The 17,440-nt window shown below is 36.2% G+C and overlaps 1 protein-coding gene across 1 annotated transcript; it reads right to left on the reverse strand.

Annotated features, from left to right (window-relative positions):
- Positions 1 to 2,429: 2,429 nt before the first annotated feature.
- Positions 2,430 to 7,929, reverse strand: LOC113358581 (tryptophan--tRNA ligase, cytoplasmic-like). The gene is made up of 12 exons (XM_026602181.1): positions 7,593 to 7,929; positions 7,376 to 7,495; positions 6,132 to 6,317; positions 5,989 to 6,040; positions 5,816 to 5,881; positions 5,571 to 5,657; positions 5,026 to 5,118; positions 4,839 to 4,919; positions 4,515 to 4,586; positions 3,504 to 3,572; positions 3,294 to 3,404; positions 2,430 to 2,855 (listed from the first exon to the last, which is right to left on the reverse strand). The coding sequence occupies exons 1-12, from the start codon at positions 7,805 to 7,807 to the stop codon at positions 2,805 to 2,807; spliced, it is 1,203 nt and encodes a 400-aa protein (XP_026457966.1). The 5' UTR covers positions 7,808 to 7,929; the 3' UTR covers positions 2,430 to 2,804.
- Between the last annotated feature and the right edge of the window lie 9,511 nt (positions 7,930 to 17,440).

Consider the following 17,440-nt stretch of genomic DNA (forward strand, 5'->3'; position numbering starts at 1 on the left):
ACTCTAGGTTAAGCTCTTGTAAGAAGGCCAATTTGAATGTTATTGGTAGTACAGTTGTTACAAAGCATGTTCTGTCGAGTTTAGTTTTTTATCACATGTCATGTTTTCCTTTACCGAAAAAAATAACTACTAAAATAGATAATATTCAAAGAAATTTCTGGTGGTCCAAAAGAAACCCTAAACGTGCATCTTATTTTCGTTCCTGGGGTGATATAGGTAAATCTAAAATTTGTGGTGGGCTGGGTATTAGAAACACTTATGCTACTAATATGGTGTTCATTTGCGAACTAGGTTGGAGAGTGATCCATACTCCGCATATTTTACTTTCTGTGTTTGAAAGATAAGTATTTTCGCAATCAGAATTTATTGGAAATTGATAAAGATGCTAATTCTTCTTCTTGGATTTGGAAAGGTATTGTTAATGGTTTAAATTTTATTAGATCTAATGTAGTTACAAGAATCAATCATGGTTCATCTACTCATATTTGGAGTTCTAATTGGATTCCGGGTTCTAAGTTTCCTCCGGTATCTAGCCATCCTAATCACAGTAATTATATTTTCGTCAGTGATCTTATTGATGTCCATAACAATTGTTGGAATGTGAATCTTCTATCTGCTTTATTTTATCCTGATTTAGTGATTAGAATTAGGTCAATTAGTTTAAATCTAAATCAGTGTGACGAGTTAAAGTGGGCTCATACAAGAAATGGTGAGTTTAGTATTAAATCTTCTTATAGGATTTATATGAATGAATTTAGTTATTTAGAAGATGCAAATTTTTCGAGGAAAGTTTGGGTTGTTGATTTTCAGCCGAAAATAAAAAAAATCTTGTGGAAAATCTTTGCTCAGATGCTGCCAGTTAATTCTCTCCTGCAGTTCTACAACCGTTATGTGGACGTAAAATGTCTTTTATGTCATGATCATGAAGAGACTGTTATGCATTTATTTGTGAAATGTCTGATTGCTGCTCATATTTGGTTTGGACTCTCTCTACAACATTTAATTACTACAGATTTAGAGTGGATTGATGATATTTTCCTGTTCTGGCATGATTCTGCTCTTGGTTTATCTCTCTTTAATGTTAATTGGCCGAGTATTGGTGCAATTGTGATGTGGTGTATTTGGAAGTTAAGATGTGATGTGAACTTCAGGAATATTGTTATTGATATAAATAGAGTTATTATGGAAACTAGAAGAATGATTAACACTTATATTGCTCCCCGTATAATTAGTAAAACTGTAAGTAGGGATGTTAAAGTTCCCAGATCTGAGGTTGAGCATTTTATGTTCATCGATGGTTCCTTTAAAGATTTTAATATGGGTTTGGGTGTTATCTGGTGTGATATTGCAGGAATAATAAGAAGAACTTGCTCGGACTTTGGCTTGATTCCAAATGCAGTTGGTGCTGAACTGCTGCTCTAATTTTGGCTATCTCTTGGGCTAAAGTGATGAATCTTTCCAAAGTCATCTTTGTTAGTGATTGTCTCCAACTGGTGGATTTTGTGAATGGAGTCGATAATAATATTGAGTGGAGAAGTAGTGAACTTCTTGAAGACTGTCGGAGTTTATTTTCTAGTCTTTGTTCCTTTAAAGTTGTGTATATAAAGCGTGTGAAAAACAATCTAGCTGACCGGCTTGCACGTCGGGCTAGAAAATTCAGTGTCAAAGATATTTGGATCTCTTTTCCTTCTTTTTTGGAAACTCTTTCTTAGGAAGAAGACCTTAACTGTTGTTTGTAATTCTCTGCTTTGTTAATCCCGTGGTTTGTTTTTTAGCAAAAAAATAAATAAAAATAAATAAATAATGTCTTTAATGGCCAACACATAATGCAAAAACTTCAGGCCACAAAACAGAACCAAAAATGCAACTTACGTGAAATTCTTCACCGGCTGCCAATTGTAAAGACCTGCTGAGAGACCGTAATTAGCGTCCGCAGTGGTATCTATTCCCTTGAAGTAGGTTAAATTTTGCATGTTGAAGTGAGTGAACAAAGTGGGTCTGGGCTAAAAAATAGTGAGCTAAGACACTCAAAGTGCCGTTTTCTGTTTTTTTATAGCATTTCCTTCATGACACTGAATTCCTGTATGGCGAAGACTTCTAACACTTTTCCGTTTAAAGTAGTATGGGTCAAAAATGGGTGATTGGAGTGTCTTCCCTACTCCCAATAGTAGGGAGTAAATTTGACCAAAATTGCCACACTACTTCACTTTGAAGTAGAACCCTACTCCTAGCCATTGCTCTCATTACCCTAGGAATTAAAAAGAGATAAGAGATTGGTTGTGGTATATCAGCTTAAATTTTGCCTCATATTATTTTGGGCAGTATCCGATATTAGTTATTATTACTACAGCTAAAAAGGATTGTGTTTAAACAGAAAAATAATCAAATTGTCTACTTCCAGCTTCAGAAAAAGAAGCATCACGGCACACTAACTTAAAGACTCAGATTGCAAAATTCATCTTGTATTTCAATCTTACTTTCTACTCGGAAAATAACCAGCATACGGAAGAATTTTATAACATCAGTTAACTAATATAATTGATTTGTGAATCCATTGTTGATTAAAGATGAAAGAGAGAGATGGATTTCTTTACTCATCACATAAAAAAAATTGCAGCAGAGGGAAGAGATCAGGGAGAGGCCACCATGTATTGCACTTGCCTGGAATGTACTGGCACCGGGAAGATACCATCAACTAACATATGGTCCTAGGATTTCCATAATTCAAAATACCTCTGAACTGAGATCTGATGAGAAAAACCTCACCCTGTAGAAAAAATGGAAATAATCCACTACCATCTTGCTTAGTCAAACATATTTGGGAGGGGTCTCACAGCCATGAATGCATCAACCATCTAAAAGAGAAGAGCCAAATTGAGTCGATTAGAATCTGAACTTAGAGTACAATGACACCAAGAAAACATAAGATAAAAAAAGTTTGATGCTGGTAAATGTGAAACTGCCTTTACGCCAAGTATGCAAACAAAATCTCATCGGTGCAACATATCTGATTGTTCATGAATGTGGTCGGTCACTTAACCATATACAAGGGTTTTACCCTTGATAACAGGCCAAAATGCCTACAATGACCTAAATACATAACGCAGAAACTTCAATATGATAATTGGATCAGGTTATAAAAAGATCCTCCACCACATACTAAATCTAGGGCACTGGAAATTGAGCCAAACAACCCCAGATGACCACCCATTGTGAAGAATATCATTACATAAGGTACTTGTATATTTCACACTAATTAGAACATTTATCAATATTAGATAAATGGTACTTACTGCATCCGTCACTGCTGCTCGGGCTTTGCAATGCCTTTCCACCAGCTGTGTCAAAACTTCAGTAAGACGCTTTTTTATCTCACCCGTAAGCATCCTTCCAGATCCATATTCCTGAATATATAGTGAACACTAAGTTAGCCCGCCTGCACATATTTGAATATCCAAAAGAATGACACGACATTTATCACAGAAACTTTGAACTCATGTTACCTGTTTTATATGTTCTAGCTCGGTGTCGTCATCCAGAAAAAATGTTAGATACTTGAATGGTATATCTACCTGAAATTCAAGACAAGACGGCAAAAAATCAGTCACCAATTTATTTCCACATTTCCGTTATAAGAGAAACAAAAGTAACTTTCAGTTAACAGAAGTCCATACATGTCAGGAGATGATGGAAATTAACAAAAAAACCTAGAAGGGGACCAAAATGCAGTGAAGGAAAGAATCAAATAATGTAACACTTCAAAAAACAAAATTGGGCCGTGTTAATACGTATCGACACCGTCAGACACCGCACATTGACCAAAACATAAAAATATAACTTTTATATTAAGTTCCTGAAGTAAAAGACTTTGACCAGATAATTTTTAGTAGAAGACTTTGACTAGCTTCTAATGAGAAGCTTTAAACCACTCTTATTAGATAACAATCTTGTTTCCACCCATCTTCTTCTCCAGACATTTTCTCTCCAAACCCTACTTATCTGTCGATGTGTTTACTGATGAAACCAATTTCGACGGACCTACGGAACAAGAATTAGGATATTCAGGCCTTGTTGTGCCTAGTTATATTCCTCCTCTATGCGGTGATTCAGTGGACGGTTGAATAACTATACGAATGAAGTTTATGTAATGCCTTTCGCATGAATCATATATATATATATATATATATGTATCTATGTTGCTAAGTTCAGTACCGTATAATCCAAGGAAAACTACTATACTTAATCATATCTATATTGCGCATCTCGTGTCCCCGTTTCCCAGATTTTTATGTTATCGTGTCAAAATACCTTATTTGACACATGACAGTAAAGTTCGCATCTGAGTCATTGATAAAACCATCCATTTCTCCAAAAAGTTTTAGCTGTTTATTTCATTTTCATGAATCAGAAGTTAGCTTTAAATGGGAATGATTATCTACTCTCTTTTTTCTTTTTCTTTTTAAGTTGAGAAAATGACCATCTTAAAACAAATAGATTTATCACAAAAGTGATACCTCCAAATTAGCTCCACGTAGCCGATGTTCTTCCACCGAATCCCGTCCACCCGAGAAGGCATACCTATTAATCTGCCAACGAAAAAATGTTCCTTATGATGAGTATAATAAATATCGTTGCGCACAAACTTTAAAAGACAAAAGATGGCAGAAAGAGAAAGAACAAGAAAAATACGAAAACAATTTCTGTTATTGAGATATAAGAGAAACTCATATATTCGCCCAAAGAGGATGTAATTGTAGATATAGCTTAATTTGGTTCTCAAAATGTGTGGATAAGTAGATGGTGAATTATGTAGAATCCTGTGACTTCTGAAAACAAACCTTGTTTTTAATGTCTTTGGCGGAGTCGGTAACATATATAGCAGAATTTGGATCACTGGCAGACATTTTCCCTGTGTCTCCCTGCAAATATTCATATTGAAATGAAAAAAATAAGCAAACTACAGAGTAAGTAAATTAAGTATATACAAATAAACCAGCCCAGATACAGAAGTTAACAATATATTACCTGGAGAGCAGGGAAGAAAGAAGACTCGATCAACGCAGGCTTCTGATATCCAATCCTAGGAGCAACATCTCGTGTCATCCTGAAATATGGATCCTGAGTTCAACAGTAGAAAATGAAAGATGTTAAGGACAAATGGACAGTCAAGAGATGAATGACCAACACAGGGATTATTTTTCCATGGTATGTAGAGTACATGTGTATCCCGTGAGCTACACATGCATAGACAGTAGTCAGGGTACAGATGTGTAGGTCCATTCCATAAAGGCATAACTATCTACTTTATGTTTCTTTCCCAAGCAACCATTCAAAAGATTACCGCTTTATTCTTAATGTTTAATTGGAATGGTTTAATACTAAAAGACTACTGAGGCAAGTTTAACTAGTATTTCAAAATATGAGCACATATAAACTATAGGAGGACCACGATGAGACCTTCAGATATCTACCTTGAACGATAAAGTGCTGTTAACTTACTAATCTTTGAAAATTTGCATCAGGCAATAAAACGTTCCAAATTTAAAAGACTTAGGATATCAACAACAAACCTGATCAATAGCACAAGGAATCAAGCAACGCAAATTATCCTTGCCAGTAAACAGGTGAGGAAACGAACTTGGGAAGGATGGAACTGCCTGCCAACAAATAAAGAATAAGTGAGAAAAGTGAAGATGTAAGCACATTGAGAGGGTTCACACAACAAATTGAAGAAATAATGAATATTAACACGCATAGATTACACAAATCATATGAAGGAAAAAATAAAGGATTTCCAATTTGCAAATGATCACACCTGCACAGGTGGAAAACTGATTTTGCCAATATGATCTTCAGGAGTGAAACCAAATATTCCATGAACCTGCACTTGAAAACTCAAGAACTTGAGGGAAGCCCATAATAAGAATCTAAAATAAAGCAGCTTCATGAGGCCCTCTAGCCTTTAGGAAATATGTAACTGAAGATCACCTGATTGAATGTGATACATTTTGCAACTTTAATCATGTTTTTGTAGAACGCGCTGCAAAAAAAGCTTCACCATTAAGAGAGAGAAAAAAATGACCTTTTTGGTAGCAATCTAATACTGTATGGAGAATACTTGTAGTACATACCCACCGACATAGTCAAAGTCAGAGAAAATGAATGTTCTAGTAATATCAAAGCCACATGCAATGATGTCCTTAGCATTTTCACGAGCAAGTCTTTGGGTCTCTTCCACTGGAAGGTTCTTCCACAAGCACTTTTCATCATCTGTTAGTTGTATTACAAGTGGAACTTTAAAAGCATCTTGTAAGTATCTACAAGCAGCATAAAAGCAAAGCTCAGACACATACGTCACTTGATATTTTGTTAGGGAAATGAACAAAATATAGACTTAAACGCCTGCTATTGACCCATACAACTAGGTTTTCTACGAACTGGTGGCAACATTGTTTAGTCCTTAATTGCGGATGACCAAAATAAGAATGAACAATGTAAAAATCTAGATTAAAACACATGACAACCCATGAATATCAACCGTTACCGTAAGTTTGTCTCATTGATACCCATGAATAAAGATAACTCAAATAACCAATTTCTAACCAAAGCACAAGAGCAAACCACATAGCCAAATTCATTTATTAGTTTCTCATAGTAATATTTGACACAAAATTGGAAATAGCCAGATGGAACAAATCAAGTTAAACCGCCCAAATTGCAACTCACTAAACATAATTTAAATAACCAATTTCTAACCAAACAACAAGAGTAAACCACATAGCCAAGTTCATTTATCAGTTCCTCAAAGTAATATTTGACAAAAATTTCAATACTAAGATGTAAACCGTGTACAGATTATACAGACGAGAATAACATTATACAATACAAAACTATCAACATCTGTACCTCAATGATAGGATGAGTTATAACTGGAAAGGAAAACTTACAGTGTAAACATAAAGGGGAAGAGATGTCCTAATATATAAGCTTACACAACTGTTATTCACCCATCTACCTAGAAATTGTACAAATTGGCGGCAATGTTCTTGTTAACAGCATGAAATTCCGATTTCGATAAACACACATGCAACCCATGAGTATAAAACAACAATATGTTTGCCTTTCCGATACTCATGACCTAATTTAAGTTACTACAAAGAAACAACCTATACGAAAGAAACCAATTTCAACGCCCACAATTGCAATTGACACCCGCCAAATGCACCTTAAATAACAAATTCCGAAGCTCAATTTTCAGATTCTTATAGTGATATTCATCATAACTTCCAATACTAACATGTAAACTGTGTAGAGATTATTACACATGAAAATAAGGTGGGAATTAGATGGGGATAACAGCATAAGAGAAACTTACTTGGTAAACATAAAAGGGATAAGATGTCCCAAATGTAAGGCTTCAGATGATGGTCCTCTTCCTGTATACAGATAAAATTTCTCTCCTTTCTCATACGCATCAAGAATCCCATTAAATTCCCTACATAAAAAATAAAATTAAAAAATTCCACGCTCAGATTTATGAAAATTATAAACCTTAAACTCAATTAAACAGAAATGGCGCAAGAGATACGAACCGATGAGCGAAGAAAACTCCCCGACGTAGAAACACATGAGCAGGAAGTGAAGTAAGACGTTCGACCCGTTGAATTAGGGTTGGGTCTAATCTTTGACAACCAAATTGGTCTATAAGTTTGTCGTAGTCAATCTTACCTTTACTTGCTACTTCCCATGGAGTTACTACTTGTTCTTCTTCTTCCTTCTTTACGTTTTCTTGGTTATTTGGTTCCATTGAAGAGAAGAAGAAGGTGAGTGAACCCTAATAACCGGGAGTATATAACTGTTGGAGAGAGTTAAAACCCTAACCCCAAAAAACAAAAACTTAAATCAGGATCAAGGATGAAAAAATGTAAACTGAAATAGTTACACCCAGTTTGGCGTTGTTTATTTAAGGGTCTTTCGAATTACTCAAGAGGGGTGTTAATGGGTGCCCATTAGGCGATCCGCAACAGATTGACTTGGTTTCGGATCGATGGTTTGAGACCGGGTATCGAACCGGAAGATTCACCGGGCCTGGTTCAGCCGAGACTTGGTTTCAATGTGGATCGATGTTTTGAGAACTGGATCGGGTATCGAACCGCAAAACTCACTAGGTTTGGTTCAGCCGAGACATGACCTTGATAGTTTGACAACAGTATCTTGGGAGATTCTTGGTGAAATCCCGGAATACCTCCGATTTTGTATCCAAATTTATAACTATAGTACGTGAATAGCGAGCACTGACTTCATTTTCGTTGATCTGTTACCTCTACTCGACTTCATTTTCCTTGATTTATAATGTGTAATTTTATAAGTTTATTATGAGTGTCTTATAATGTTACTTTATTTGTATTTTCAGACTTGATTCATATATCAATATTTAGACTCAGCAGAATTGAACTTGTTTCAAGTAGCAGAATTTTCACGGTTGAATTCCTTGAACTTATTATGTATATCAATTCTCGGATTTTAAGTATCATAGCGTTAACGTCATATTCTTTTAACCTCTTCTCGGTGCTCTGATGGCAGACGAGTCACTGCCTCAACACATCATCCTAGTACTAAGACGCACTACTTCCTTAACACTCACCACTGTGTTGTCAGGCTCCACTGCCTCAACACTAGTCATAATGTTGACGACTCCACTGCCTCAACACTCATCACAATGTTCAGGCTCCACTACATCAATACTTTATCTTGGTGTTCAGGGCTTCACTTCCTCAACACTCATCTTGGTGTTTAAGGATCAACTGCCTCAACACTCATCATAGTGTCAATGGCTCTAATGCCTCAACACTCATCATAGTATTCACGATATTATTGTCTAATACTCATCTTCTTGTTTTGATGGCATAAGCATCACTGCCTCAACACTCACCATAGTGTTCACGACATTATTGTCCAACACTCATCTTCGTGTTTTGATGGCAGAAGCATCAATGCCTCAACACTAATCATAGTATTCACGGCATTATTTCGTAGCATTCATTTTCTTGTTTGATGGCAGAAGCATCACTACCTCAACATATCATCTTAGTGTGCACGGCTCAACTGCCTCAATACTCATCCTTGTGTTTGAAGGAAGAAGCACCACTGCCTCAACACTCATCATAGTAACGGCGCAACTTCCCTAACATTCATCATAATGTTCACGACATTATTTCCCAACACTCATCTTCTTTATTGATGGCAGAAGCATCGCCGCCTCAATAAATCATCGTAGTGTTCACGGCTCCACTTCCTCAACACTGATCATAGTGTTCACGGTTCCACTGCCTCGACACTCATCATAGTGTCCACAACATTATTGCCTAACACTCATCTTCGTGTTTGATGGCAGAAGCATCATTGCCACAACATATCATCTTAGTGTCATCGCCATCATCGCCTCAACACTCACTTTAGTGTTCTGACACATCCCCAACAGTTATCCTCATTTCATAAATTCGTATTTTTCATACTATGCTTTTTATGGTCGTTACCCCTTGGGCGATCACTCAACATCATAAAAGTATTAAGCCAAGCCAATTACAGAGCCTCTGGTGAAAATCTCACGAATAAGTTAAAATTACTTGTGTTGCTCCTGTTTATAAAATCTCCATCTAGTGCTTTCCAAGCAACAATGTTACAGTTTCGTGCTAAGCAGAGGACTTAATATTAATTCTGGATTTTGATAAAGGGTAAAACAGTTATTTTTGTTGACTATTCAGACCAGGGGTAAAATAGTAATTTTACAATACATGAGCAAAACGTTCATTTTATAATTTAACATGAAAAGTCATATTCATCAAATTTTGGACCAGGAGCGCAAAATGGTCGTTTTATGAAAAATCGAGTGAAAAGGGAAAACTGGCTATTTTGGGATTTGTCTTGGTATTTCCCTCAATACTTAGTTGTCAAAATGTTGTAGTGCTATGTTCCTCAGCTAAACTCCTAAAAACATAAAAATATTTAATTTTACTCAATTTCATGAGAAGACTCAAATTCATGTCTATTTTTGCTCAATTTGGCGTGAAGCATAGTTTCTTAACTCCTATTGGTCGAAAGCTAGCGTGCCCAAGCATGGAGTGAAGACCTCCCATGATTGGTTGAAATAAAACCCTAATCATGGTCGAGAAACAAGCAAATTTGGAATTAGGGTTAACCGTGACTGCATAGGTCAGTCACGGATTGGATTCGGCCACTCCACTTGGACGGCCAATATGGCAGGTCTTGCGCGTCCCGTGACCGACCAATCAGGTCTCACGTGACTAACTACCGCCCGTCTTTTATTCTAACCAATCAGGTGTCATGTAGTTGACCTGTCACCCCTATTTTTTAGGCCAATCATATCCCTCGAAGTTGACCTGACAACTTGGTTGACCATCCCTCTTTCATACCAACCAATCATATCTCTTCAACTTTGTTGGCCTCCTAACTCACATGTCTGACCAATCATATCTCTTCAACTTGGTCGGCCATCCCTTCTTCCTTTCCGACCAATCATATCTCTTCAACTTGGTTGGACGATATCCAAAAGGTCACTCAAGGTTGGCCGAACAGATGGGAGCAATTGGTATAGACATTAAGTGTTAGATATATGCCAAATTGTATATATGTATAGTATAACATACTAAAAAATCACATCAATCGGATGGACGAGCTAAAAGATACGGCTAATAGAGTGAGCTAGGTCATAGATGAAAACTGACAGAATTCCTCCTAAATTCTTCCAGAGTTTTTTTACTGTCAAGCTGTTTTAACACCTCCTGAACGAGCTCAAAACCTAAATTTTTTTGCTTGTAAAGATAGGAAATTCTCTTCTGATCACAATGGTTGGATCAACCATCAAAATCTGAGTTTGTGTAAAGATTCTTCAGTAGTTTTAGTGAAGGGTTTCACATCTGAATTGTATGACTATGAAATTTCATGAATTTCTTAATATATTAACATAAATTTCTAATTCACTCTTTCATTCAAGAGGTGTGTGTTAATGTGATTATGAGACCATATGTCCCGCGTGAGTATTTCCATACTCATATATCCTCTTCTTCATTTTTCATGACCACTCTTCAGATGTCGGTAGTGTCAAGAAGAGTAGAGCTATACTTACTCAACAACCATGTTCCACACTAATGGTCCATTCAAACCGTCAACACCGATGTGATGTGCACAACTTATCAGCCTCATCAGTCAGGTGTGGTAAGGTCACTAGATAATCTAGTCATGCAGTTCAACCTAGTCATGCAAGTCATCTTTGACTTTGTTAGAGCATAGATGGGTTGAATTCACAAGTGTTTTTATCTCAAGCTTGTTGTCAAATTTAGTTGATCAAAACTATATCTTGATTTTTAGTCTACAATTTAGTCATATCTCGGACTAGGTTACAAGTCTTTAATTGAGTATCAGAATTCACTGTGTTCACCATTTGAAGACGGAGATCAACTGAAGACTTTGGAGGATTTCATCGACAAAAGGTATGTGAAGACTGAACCATTCCTATTTACTCAAGTATTCACAATTCTATCTATGAGACTAAGTCGTATGACTAAGTGGACTTTAAATTATAGCACAATAGAAATTTCGAGCCAATTTTATCTTGTTGAATATTATTCTCGAAATATGAATTAAGTTATAAGTCAATCATCTACTTGATGAATTTTGTTAAGAACAATTTATTTTGTATGAACTAGATTATGATTCGAGTTAATCATTTAAAAATAACCTGGAACAGTGATATGTGTAAGATTATCATTGATGTTATTCGGGAATGTCTCAAATTGATTATTGAAAGTTTTTAAAATCAAACAAGCATCTTCATCTTCGTCCTTTTCATAATCTTTATATGATTCATCATATCTATCATCTCTGCAAATCGTATTCATCATCTCTGCAAATCAAAACCCTAGAAAAACACAAATCTTCGTTGTTTCTTGCAGCAATAGAAAAAGAAAAAAAAATAGAGAGGAAAGAAACTAGATCTGAAATAGAGAGGAGCGAGAAAGTAAATCTGAGAATGAGATATTTTATATTTATATTTTGTATATATGTGGTCCCAAAAGGGTATTTCTGCCATTAAAAAATGACAATTACCTCATCCATGACGTCACCCTATGACCAAACCATAATTTCTGGGACCAAACAGATAGTTGACTAGGTCAACTGGACCAAACTCACTCTAATATATTATTTTTAGGACTAATTGGTATTTCCTACAATCAAAAAAGGATTATCTATCAGAGACAGATTGGTTTATAAAGTATTCGCTTAGGTTGAACCAACTCTTAGGATGTAAAGGACGTCAGCTAAGGGAATCAATTGAGCAGAGTCTTGTAAGATTCAAGAGGCATAAGGAGTGGGACTATAACTGAATCGCTGTGACGGTGGGTTCGGTCTCAACTACATTCCAGTCCGAAGTTATTGATAGTATGCTAGAGTCTATAGAGGCTTAATACAGTTTGGTGATCAAATCTGGACGAGGTCCCAGGGTTTTTTTGCAGTTGCGGTTTCCTCATAAACAAAACTTCTGGTGTCTGTGTTATTTCTTTTCCGCATTATATTTATTTATCTATATAATTGAAATATCACAGTTAGTACGTTAATCAATCAGAGTAGATATATCCATCCTTGTTTGTTGGATACATCTTGATTGATATTGGATATTGATCTTTGGTATCGTCCAAGTATTCTCACGGTATAACCAGGTTCACGGACTTGTTTCCGTTTTACTACTGATTTTGAGAGAAAGAGATAAAGACTATTATATTGTTCCTTGATTGAGATTTATTGAGTTGGAATTCTCGGAACTGTATTATAGTTTAGTCCATACAGGATGTCAAACGAAAAAATTTGTGGTATACTTGTACCCTCGGTTCTTTTCAGTTGGTAACAGAGCAGGCAAACACGCTAAGACCTCATAAGTCTGTGTTTGAAGCAATCTGATTATATGGACGATTTTATCTCCGATAACGCTTCACCAGTTTTTGATCTACCCAACTCCGTATGTGTTCTAGAAACCATCGATGATGTTGAGGGTTTTGATAAAAGAAGATCATTGATAATCTTTGTCATGAAAAACAACGATTGATAAGGAAAATCGATGGACTTCTCTGCGAAATATATATCAAGGACTCTGATCTTCGTGAAGGAGTTATATGAACAAATCCAAATCAACAGTGATCTTGTTGCAAGGTTATATGAATCTAAATCTTCTTTTGCGCAATATAATTTGAAGTATATCAAACAATCTTCAATGGATTTGAACACTTCCTCGAAGAATTTTCGACAGTCATGTGACAAACGAGGTACGGGATTTGTGAAACCTGATATGACTCAGAATTGTTCTACAGAATTCAAGGATATATACTTCAAATCTGATGAATCATATCTGTTTTTTAGTTCTCGTAACCGTTATCAACATGCATGTAAGTTTTTTCGAGAAAGGTTAAATTTTTCTAGTACTCTTCATAAGAGAGCTGAGAAACTTTTTACTAATCTTAAAAGCATTACAAAACTGACAAGATATCTGATAGACGCATTTATGTGTCTATTTTGTTCTCAATGTTCTGTATTGTTAGACTCGATTAAATACTTATTGTGTTATTTTATGTTTTTTAGATGTTTTTGGAAAAATAAGCTCTTGCGGCGAAATTGGCTCGAAAAGTGGTGTTTTACACCCTAGGATAGAGTACTAAAGACACCCCAGAAATGCACCGGAGGAACCCAGAAAAATTGTTGGAAACACCGTAGAAAAATTACTAAAGGCACCCCAAGGGACATGTGTTATTCGGACTCCAGCAACGGATAAGGGGGCGACCACTGGATAAGGGGTGACCTTCTTCACAAATTCAAAAAAATATTTTGGCGGGAAAATATTTGCTCTTCACTGGCAGATTTTCTCGATTGCATTTGGACGTGATTTTGTGCGGTTCAATCGCTGAAACTTTGTGGAAAGATGTAATATATCATAATAGAGCTGGTATGGGTGATTGTTTCGACTGAATTTGGATGGATAATCACGTGGAAGAAATCAGGGCAACACGGGTTTGAAAATGATATTCACGGATTTTCAGCAAGTTTGATGTGTGCTGCTCGTGTTTGGATGACACTTAGTCATTGAAGATGCGTGTAGAAGCTAAATAAGGGAGTATCAGAAGTTGTTTACGCGTGGAGAATCATTTCAGGGAAGAAAATATTCGGAAAATATTTTCTTTTAACACCGAGTAATAGAGGATCATGGAGAGTTAATGAGCGTGATTTCTTGTCGCTGTTGGGTATAAATAGGTTCCCTGGGTGTCCTAGAAGGGGGTCGAGAGTTCGGGCTCGATAGGAGAGCTCAGGAGCGAGAAATCAAGAGTTGATGAAACTCTGTTTCTGCTCCTGCTGATGATGAAGAAAACCAAGAACACGAAGAACAGACTCGCAGGGACAATCGTTTATCAACAGTGAAACAGACTCACAGTCGTGGGTCGTAGGTGTGGGTCTTAGAACCACATCGACAATAGCACTTCTCCTTTATCGTTCTTTTGTGACGCTTCCTGTGGGTCGCACATTAGCTGTTTACACCATTTTCTCTTATTCTCTTCATTGTAAACACCATTTGAGCAATAAATAAATATTTTGAGCGTGTTTTTATCATGATGAGCTAAACCCAACACTGGGACGACGGAGGAGGGTGAATTTCATACACGGGTAAATTTATTTTATTCTTTTTTTTATGACTTTTGCATTAATTTAAAATTGAAATATGATTTGAATTAATTGGTTGTTATTAAATTTGATGATGTATGCTTAGCTTAGGTGTTTTGATACATCATGCTTAGGACTTACAATCGATGTTTTGAGAATCTATCTTGGCAAAATCAGAGTCCATGTTAATTTTATTGAGTTTTAAATTGTCAAAGAATATATGAATGAACCCTGTGTAGTGAATTCGGCCAAATCCTTAGTCCCAGTACCTCTCGCCCATTGTTAATATTTTTGTATATATATTTTTATTAGATCTAAAAATTCCATTTCCTTCACAAGTCTGAAACGAATCTTTTTACCACTATCACTACAACAACTTTGGAATTACATCAACATTTTGGCGCCGCCGACGCGGATTTGTCCTTAGGTAGAATTTTTAGGTTTTTATTATTTTTTATTATTCCATTTGTTCTTTTTACGTCTCTTTGGTTGTGTCTTTGTATTACAGGTTTGAAGTTGGATACTAAAGACCTTGGAATCAAAGCTTAAAGCTAAAGGAGAAGGAAAAAAGACAAAGCAAAAAATAAAGAAAAAAGAGAGGAAAAAAAAAGAGAGAGAATTATTATTTTTTATTTTTTTTAAGAGACTTTCCATTTTTTTTTGTAATTATTATTATTATTTTTTGTATTTCTTTTCATTGGACTGGACTTTGGACAATTTATTTTAATTTTAAACCCTACGGAAGGGTTATATAAAAAAAAATTTAAATATAAATTGTTTCCAGGGAAGGACGACGATTACAATATCGTCTCGGCCCCTCGGGTTCGCACACTGACACCGGAGTCAGTGGCCCGAGTCGACTACAGCGGTTCTTCGCCCGTCTGGTACGGGAAGTAAACTTCTAAACACCCGCGAATCTCCTGTCAGCGGGTTTATTATCTGCCTTAAGGTGATTATATGTTGAGGACTGAACCGGCTGCTTTAATTTCCTAGTAAAGGGAAAGAACTGGCCATATAAGATAAGGGTTCGGATTTCATCATCGTTCCCTTCTTGCCCGCCTTAGGTAAACGAAACCTAACGCGAACCCAAGCTTAAAATCTGATTAGAACGAGACCGATAGGGTAACGAGCTTGGTAGGAAAATCTTTCGAAAATATTGGTTACTCTTTTAAGCATACTTCAAAGTTCTTGATGGTTTCTGTAAGTTGAATGCGTGAATGCGCCGCCTTGTGATAGCGGTGAGGCCTTGGGTATCAAAGCTCCACTGAGCTTCCCTCGCCTCGATTCAACTTACATTAGCTCGGATTGATTCCAGAGGGGTGTGCTCAAATTGTAACGAATTCCTTTTCGAAGGAATAGAAGCTAGTCTAGAAAACAATCTAAGTGGAGCCATCATGCTTTTTTTTTTTGCTAGATTCTATCGGTTTGATTTGGTCGAGTCAGCCTTGTTTGTGATTGTGTAGAATTCCCTTGCAATTAAGAATGTCGAACTAGTATGATAGAAGCCAATACAATGATTATCGACCTGAATTTGAATATGGACATCATCCTTTTTATGACCATGTTGGGAATAGTGGTTGGGAACGCCATCCTTTGGAAGGATATGGGTCATACCCTAGTGAGCCCAATTACTATCCACACATGCATCAGTCTTACGAGCAAGAAGATTATAGTACTAGTTCTTCGTCTCTTGAGGATACAATCAAACTATTGAAAAGTAGTCATTTTTATGATCCCTCTGTTCCTATTCCTCCTTTAGAAGAGTCCCTCAGGAAGTTAGCTGAGTCGACGTGTAAGTTAGCTGAGATGAATAATATAATTATAGACGAAAGAACTACAATAATGAGTGAACCTTCTTTAGAAGACCAACTCAAGCGGATAGCTGAGACGAACGAAAGAATTGCTCGAAATTACTTGAATTTCCATTATAGTGTATCCAATAATACCCTTGAGAATGAAGATAGTTATTTGCATAATCAAGATAACAAGGTTAGAATTGATAGCACTACTTGTTTTGATGAGGTTCGATCTTTTTCATGTTATTATGATGAGGATAGTGTTGATGGAGAATCATACTTATGTAGGAATAGTGATCAGGAAATGGTTACTCCAATTGAGCTTTACAATGATAATATTATTTCTAGTTCAAATCCAAATAATTTTAATAATTATTCACCTATTCAAAAGGACGAGAATTTGATTAGAGATACCCTCGTTTTAGACGATGTAGTATTCCTATTTACAAAGCCGATAATGATTTAGAGGAACGAGTTTATTCTGAGAATAATGTTTTAAAGTCTAGCGATTTAGAAACAATAGTCTTAGACGAAGAAGATGAACTCGTAGAGATGAGTGAGGATTAACCTGACTTAGAAGAATCAATTGATCATTTCCAGGAATCTGATGACCTAGAAATTAGGAAAGTTGTGACTAGTCTTTCTAGAGACACAGAAAACTCTAAGTTTGGGGGTGATTATCATTCTTCGTGTGCTTTAACTCTTAGGAAGTTCCCTCCTGTAGCACTTGACATTTGTGCCTCAACCATCTTACAAGATTATCTTCATACACATTTTCACGAACCTAATGATGTCCATAGAGAAGCTCAGTTGTTAGAAACCCATCCTCTGGTTGATGTGGTTAACCCAGGCTATGATACCAAGATTGACTTTGTTTTCCCACCAAAAACTTTTCAACCAATTGTGGGAACATATGATTTTTA

Source organism: Papaver somniferum, chromosome 3 (genome assembly GCF_003573695.1).
Source record: "Papaver somniferum cultivar HN1 chromosome 3, ASM357369v1, whole genome shotgun sequence".
NCBI classification, from domain to species: domain Eukaryota; kingdom Viridiplantae; phylum Streptophyta; class Magnoliopsida; order Ranunculales; family Papaveraceae; genus Papaver; species Papaver somniferum.

Bases quoted from the DNA above. Each gene is read 5' to 3' on its own strand.
- LOC113358581 (XM_026602181.1), bottom strand. From the start codon at position 7,807: ATGGAACCAAATAACCAAGAAAACGTAAAGAAGGAAGAAGAAGAACAA. The intron at 4,920-5,025 runs GTAATATATTGT...GAATATTTGCAG, and splicing joins CTTTCTTCCCTGCTCTCCAG to GGAGACACAGGGAAAATGTC. The intron at 4,587-4,838 runs GTTTGTTTTCAG...TTTCGTTGGCAG, and splicing joins CCAAAGACATTAAAAACAAG to ATTAATAGGTATGCCTTCTC.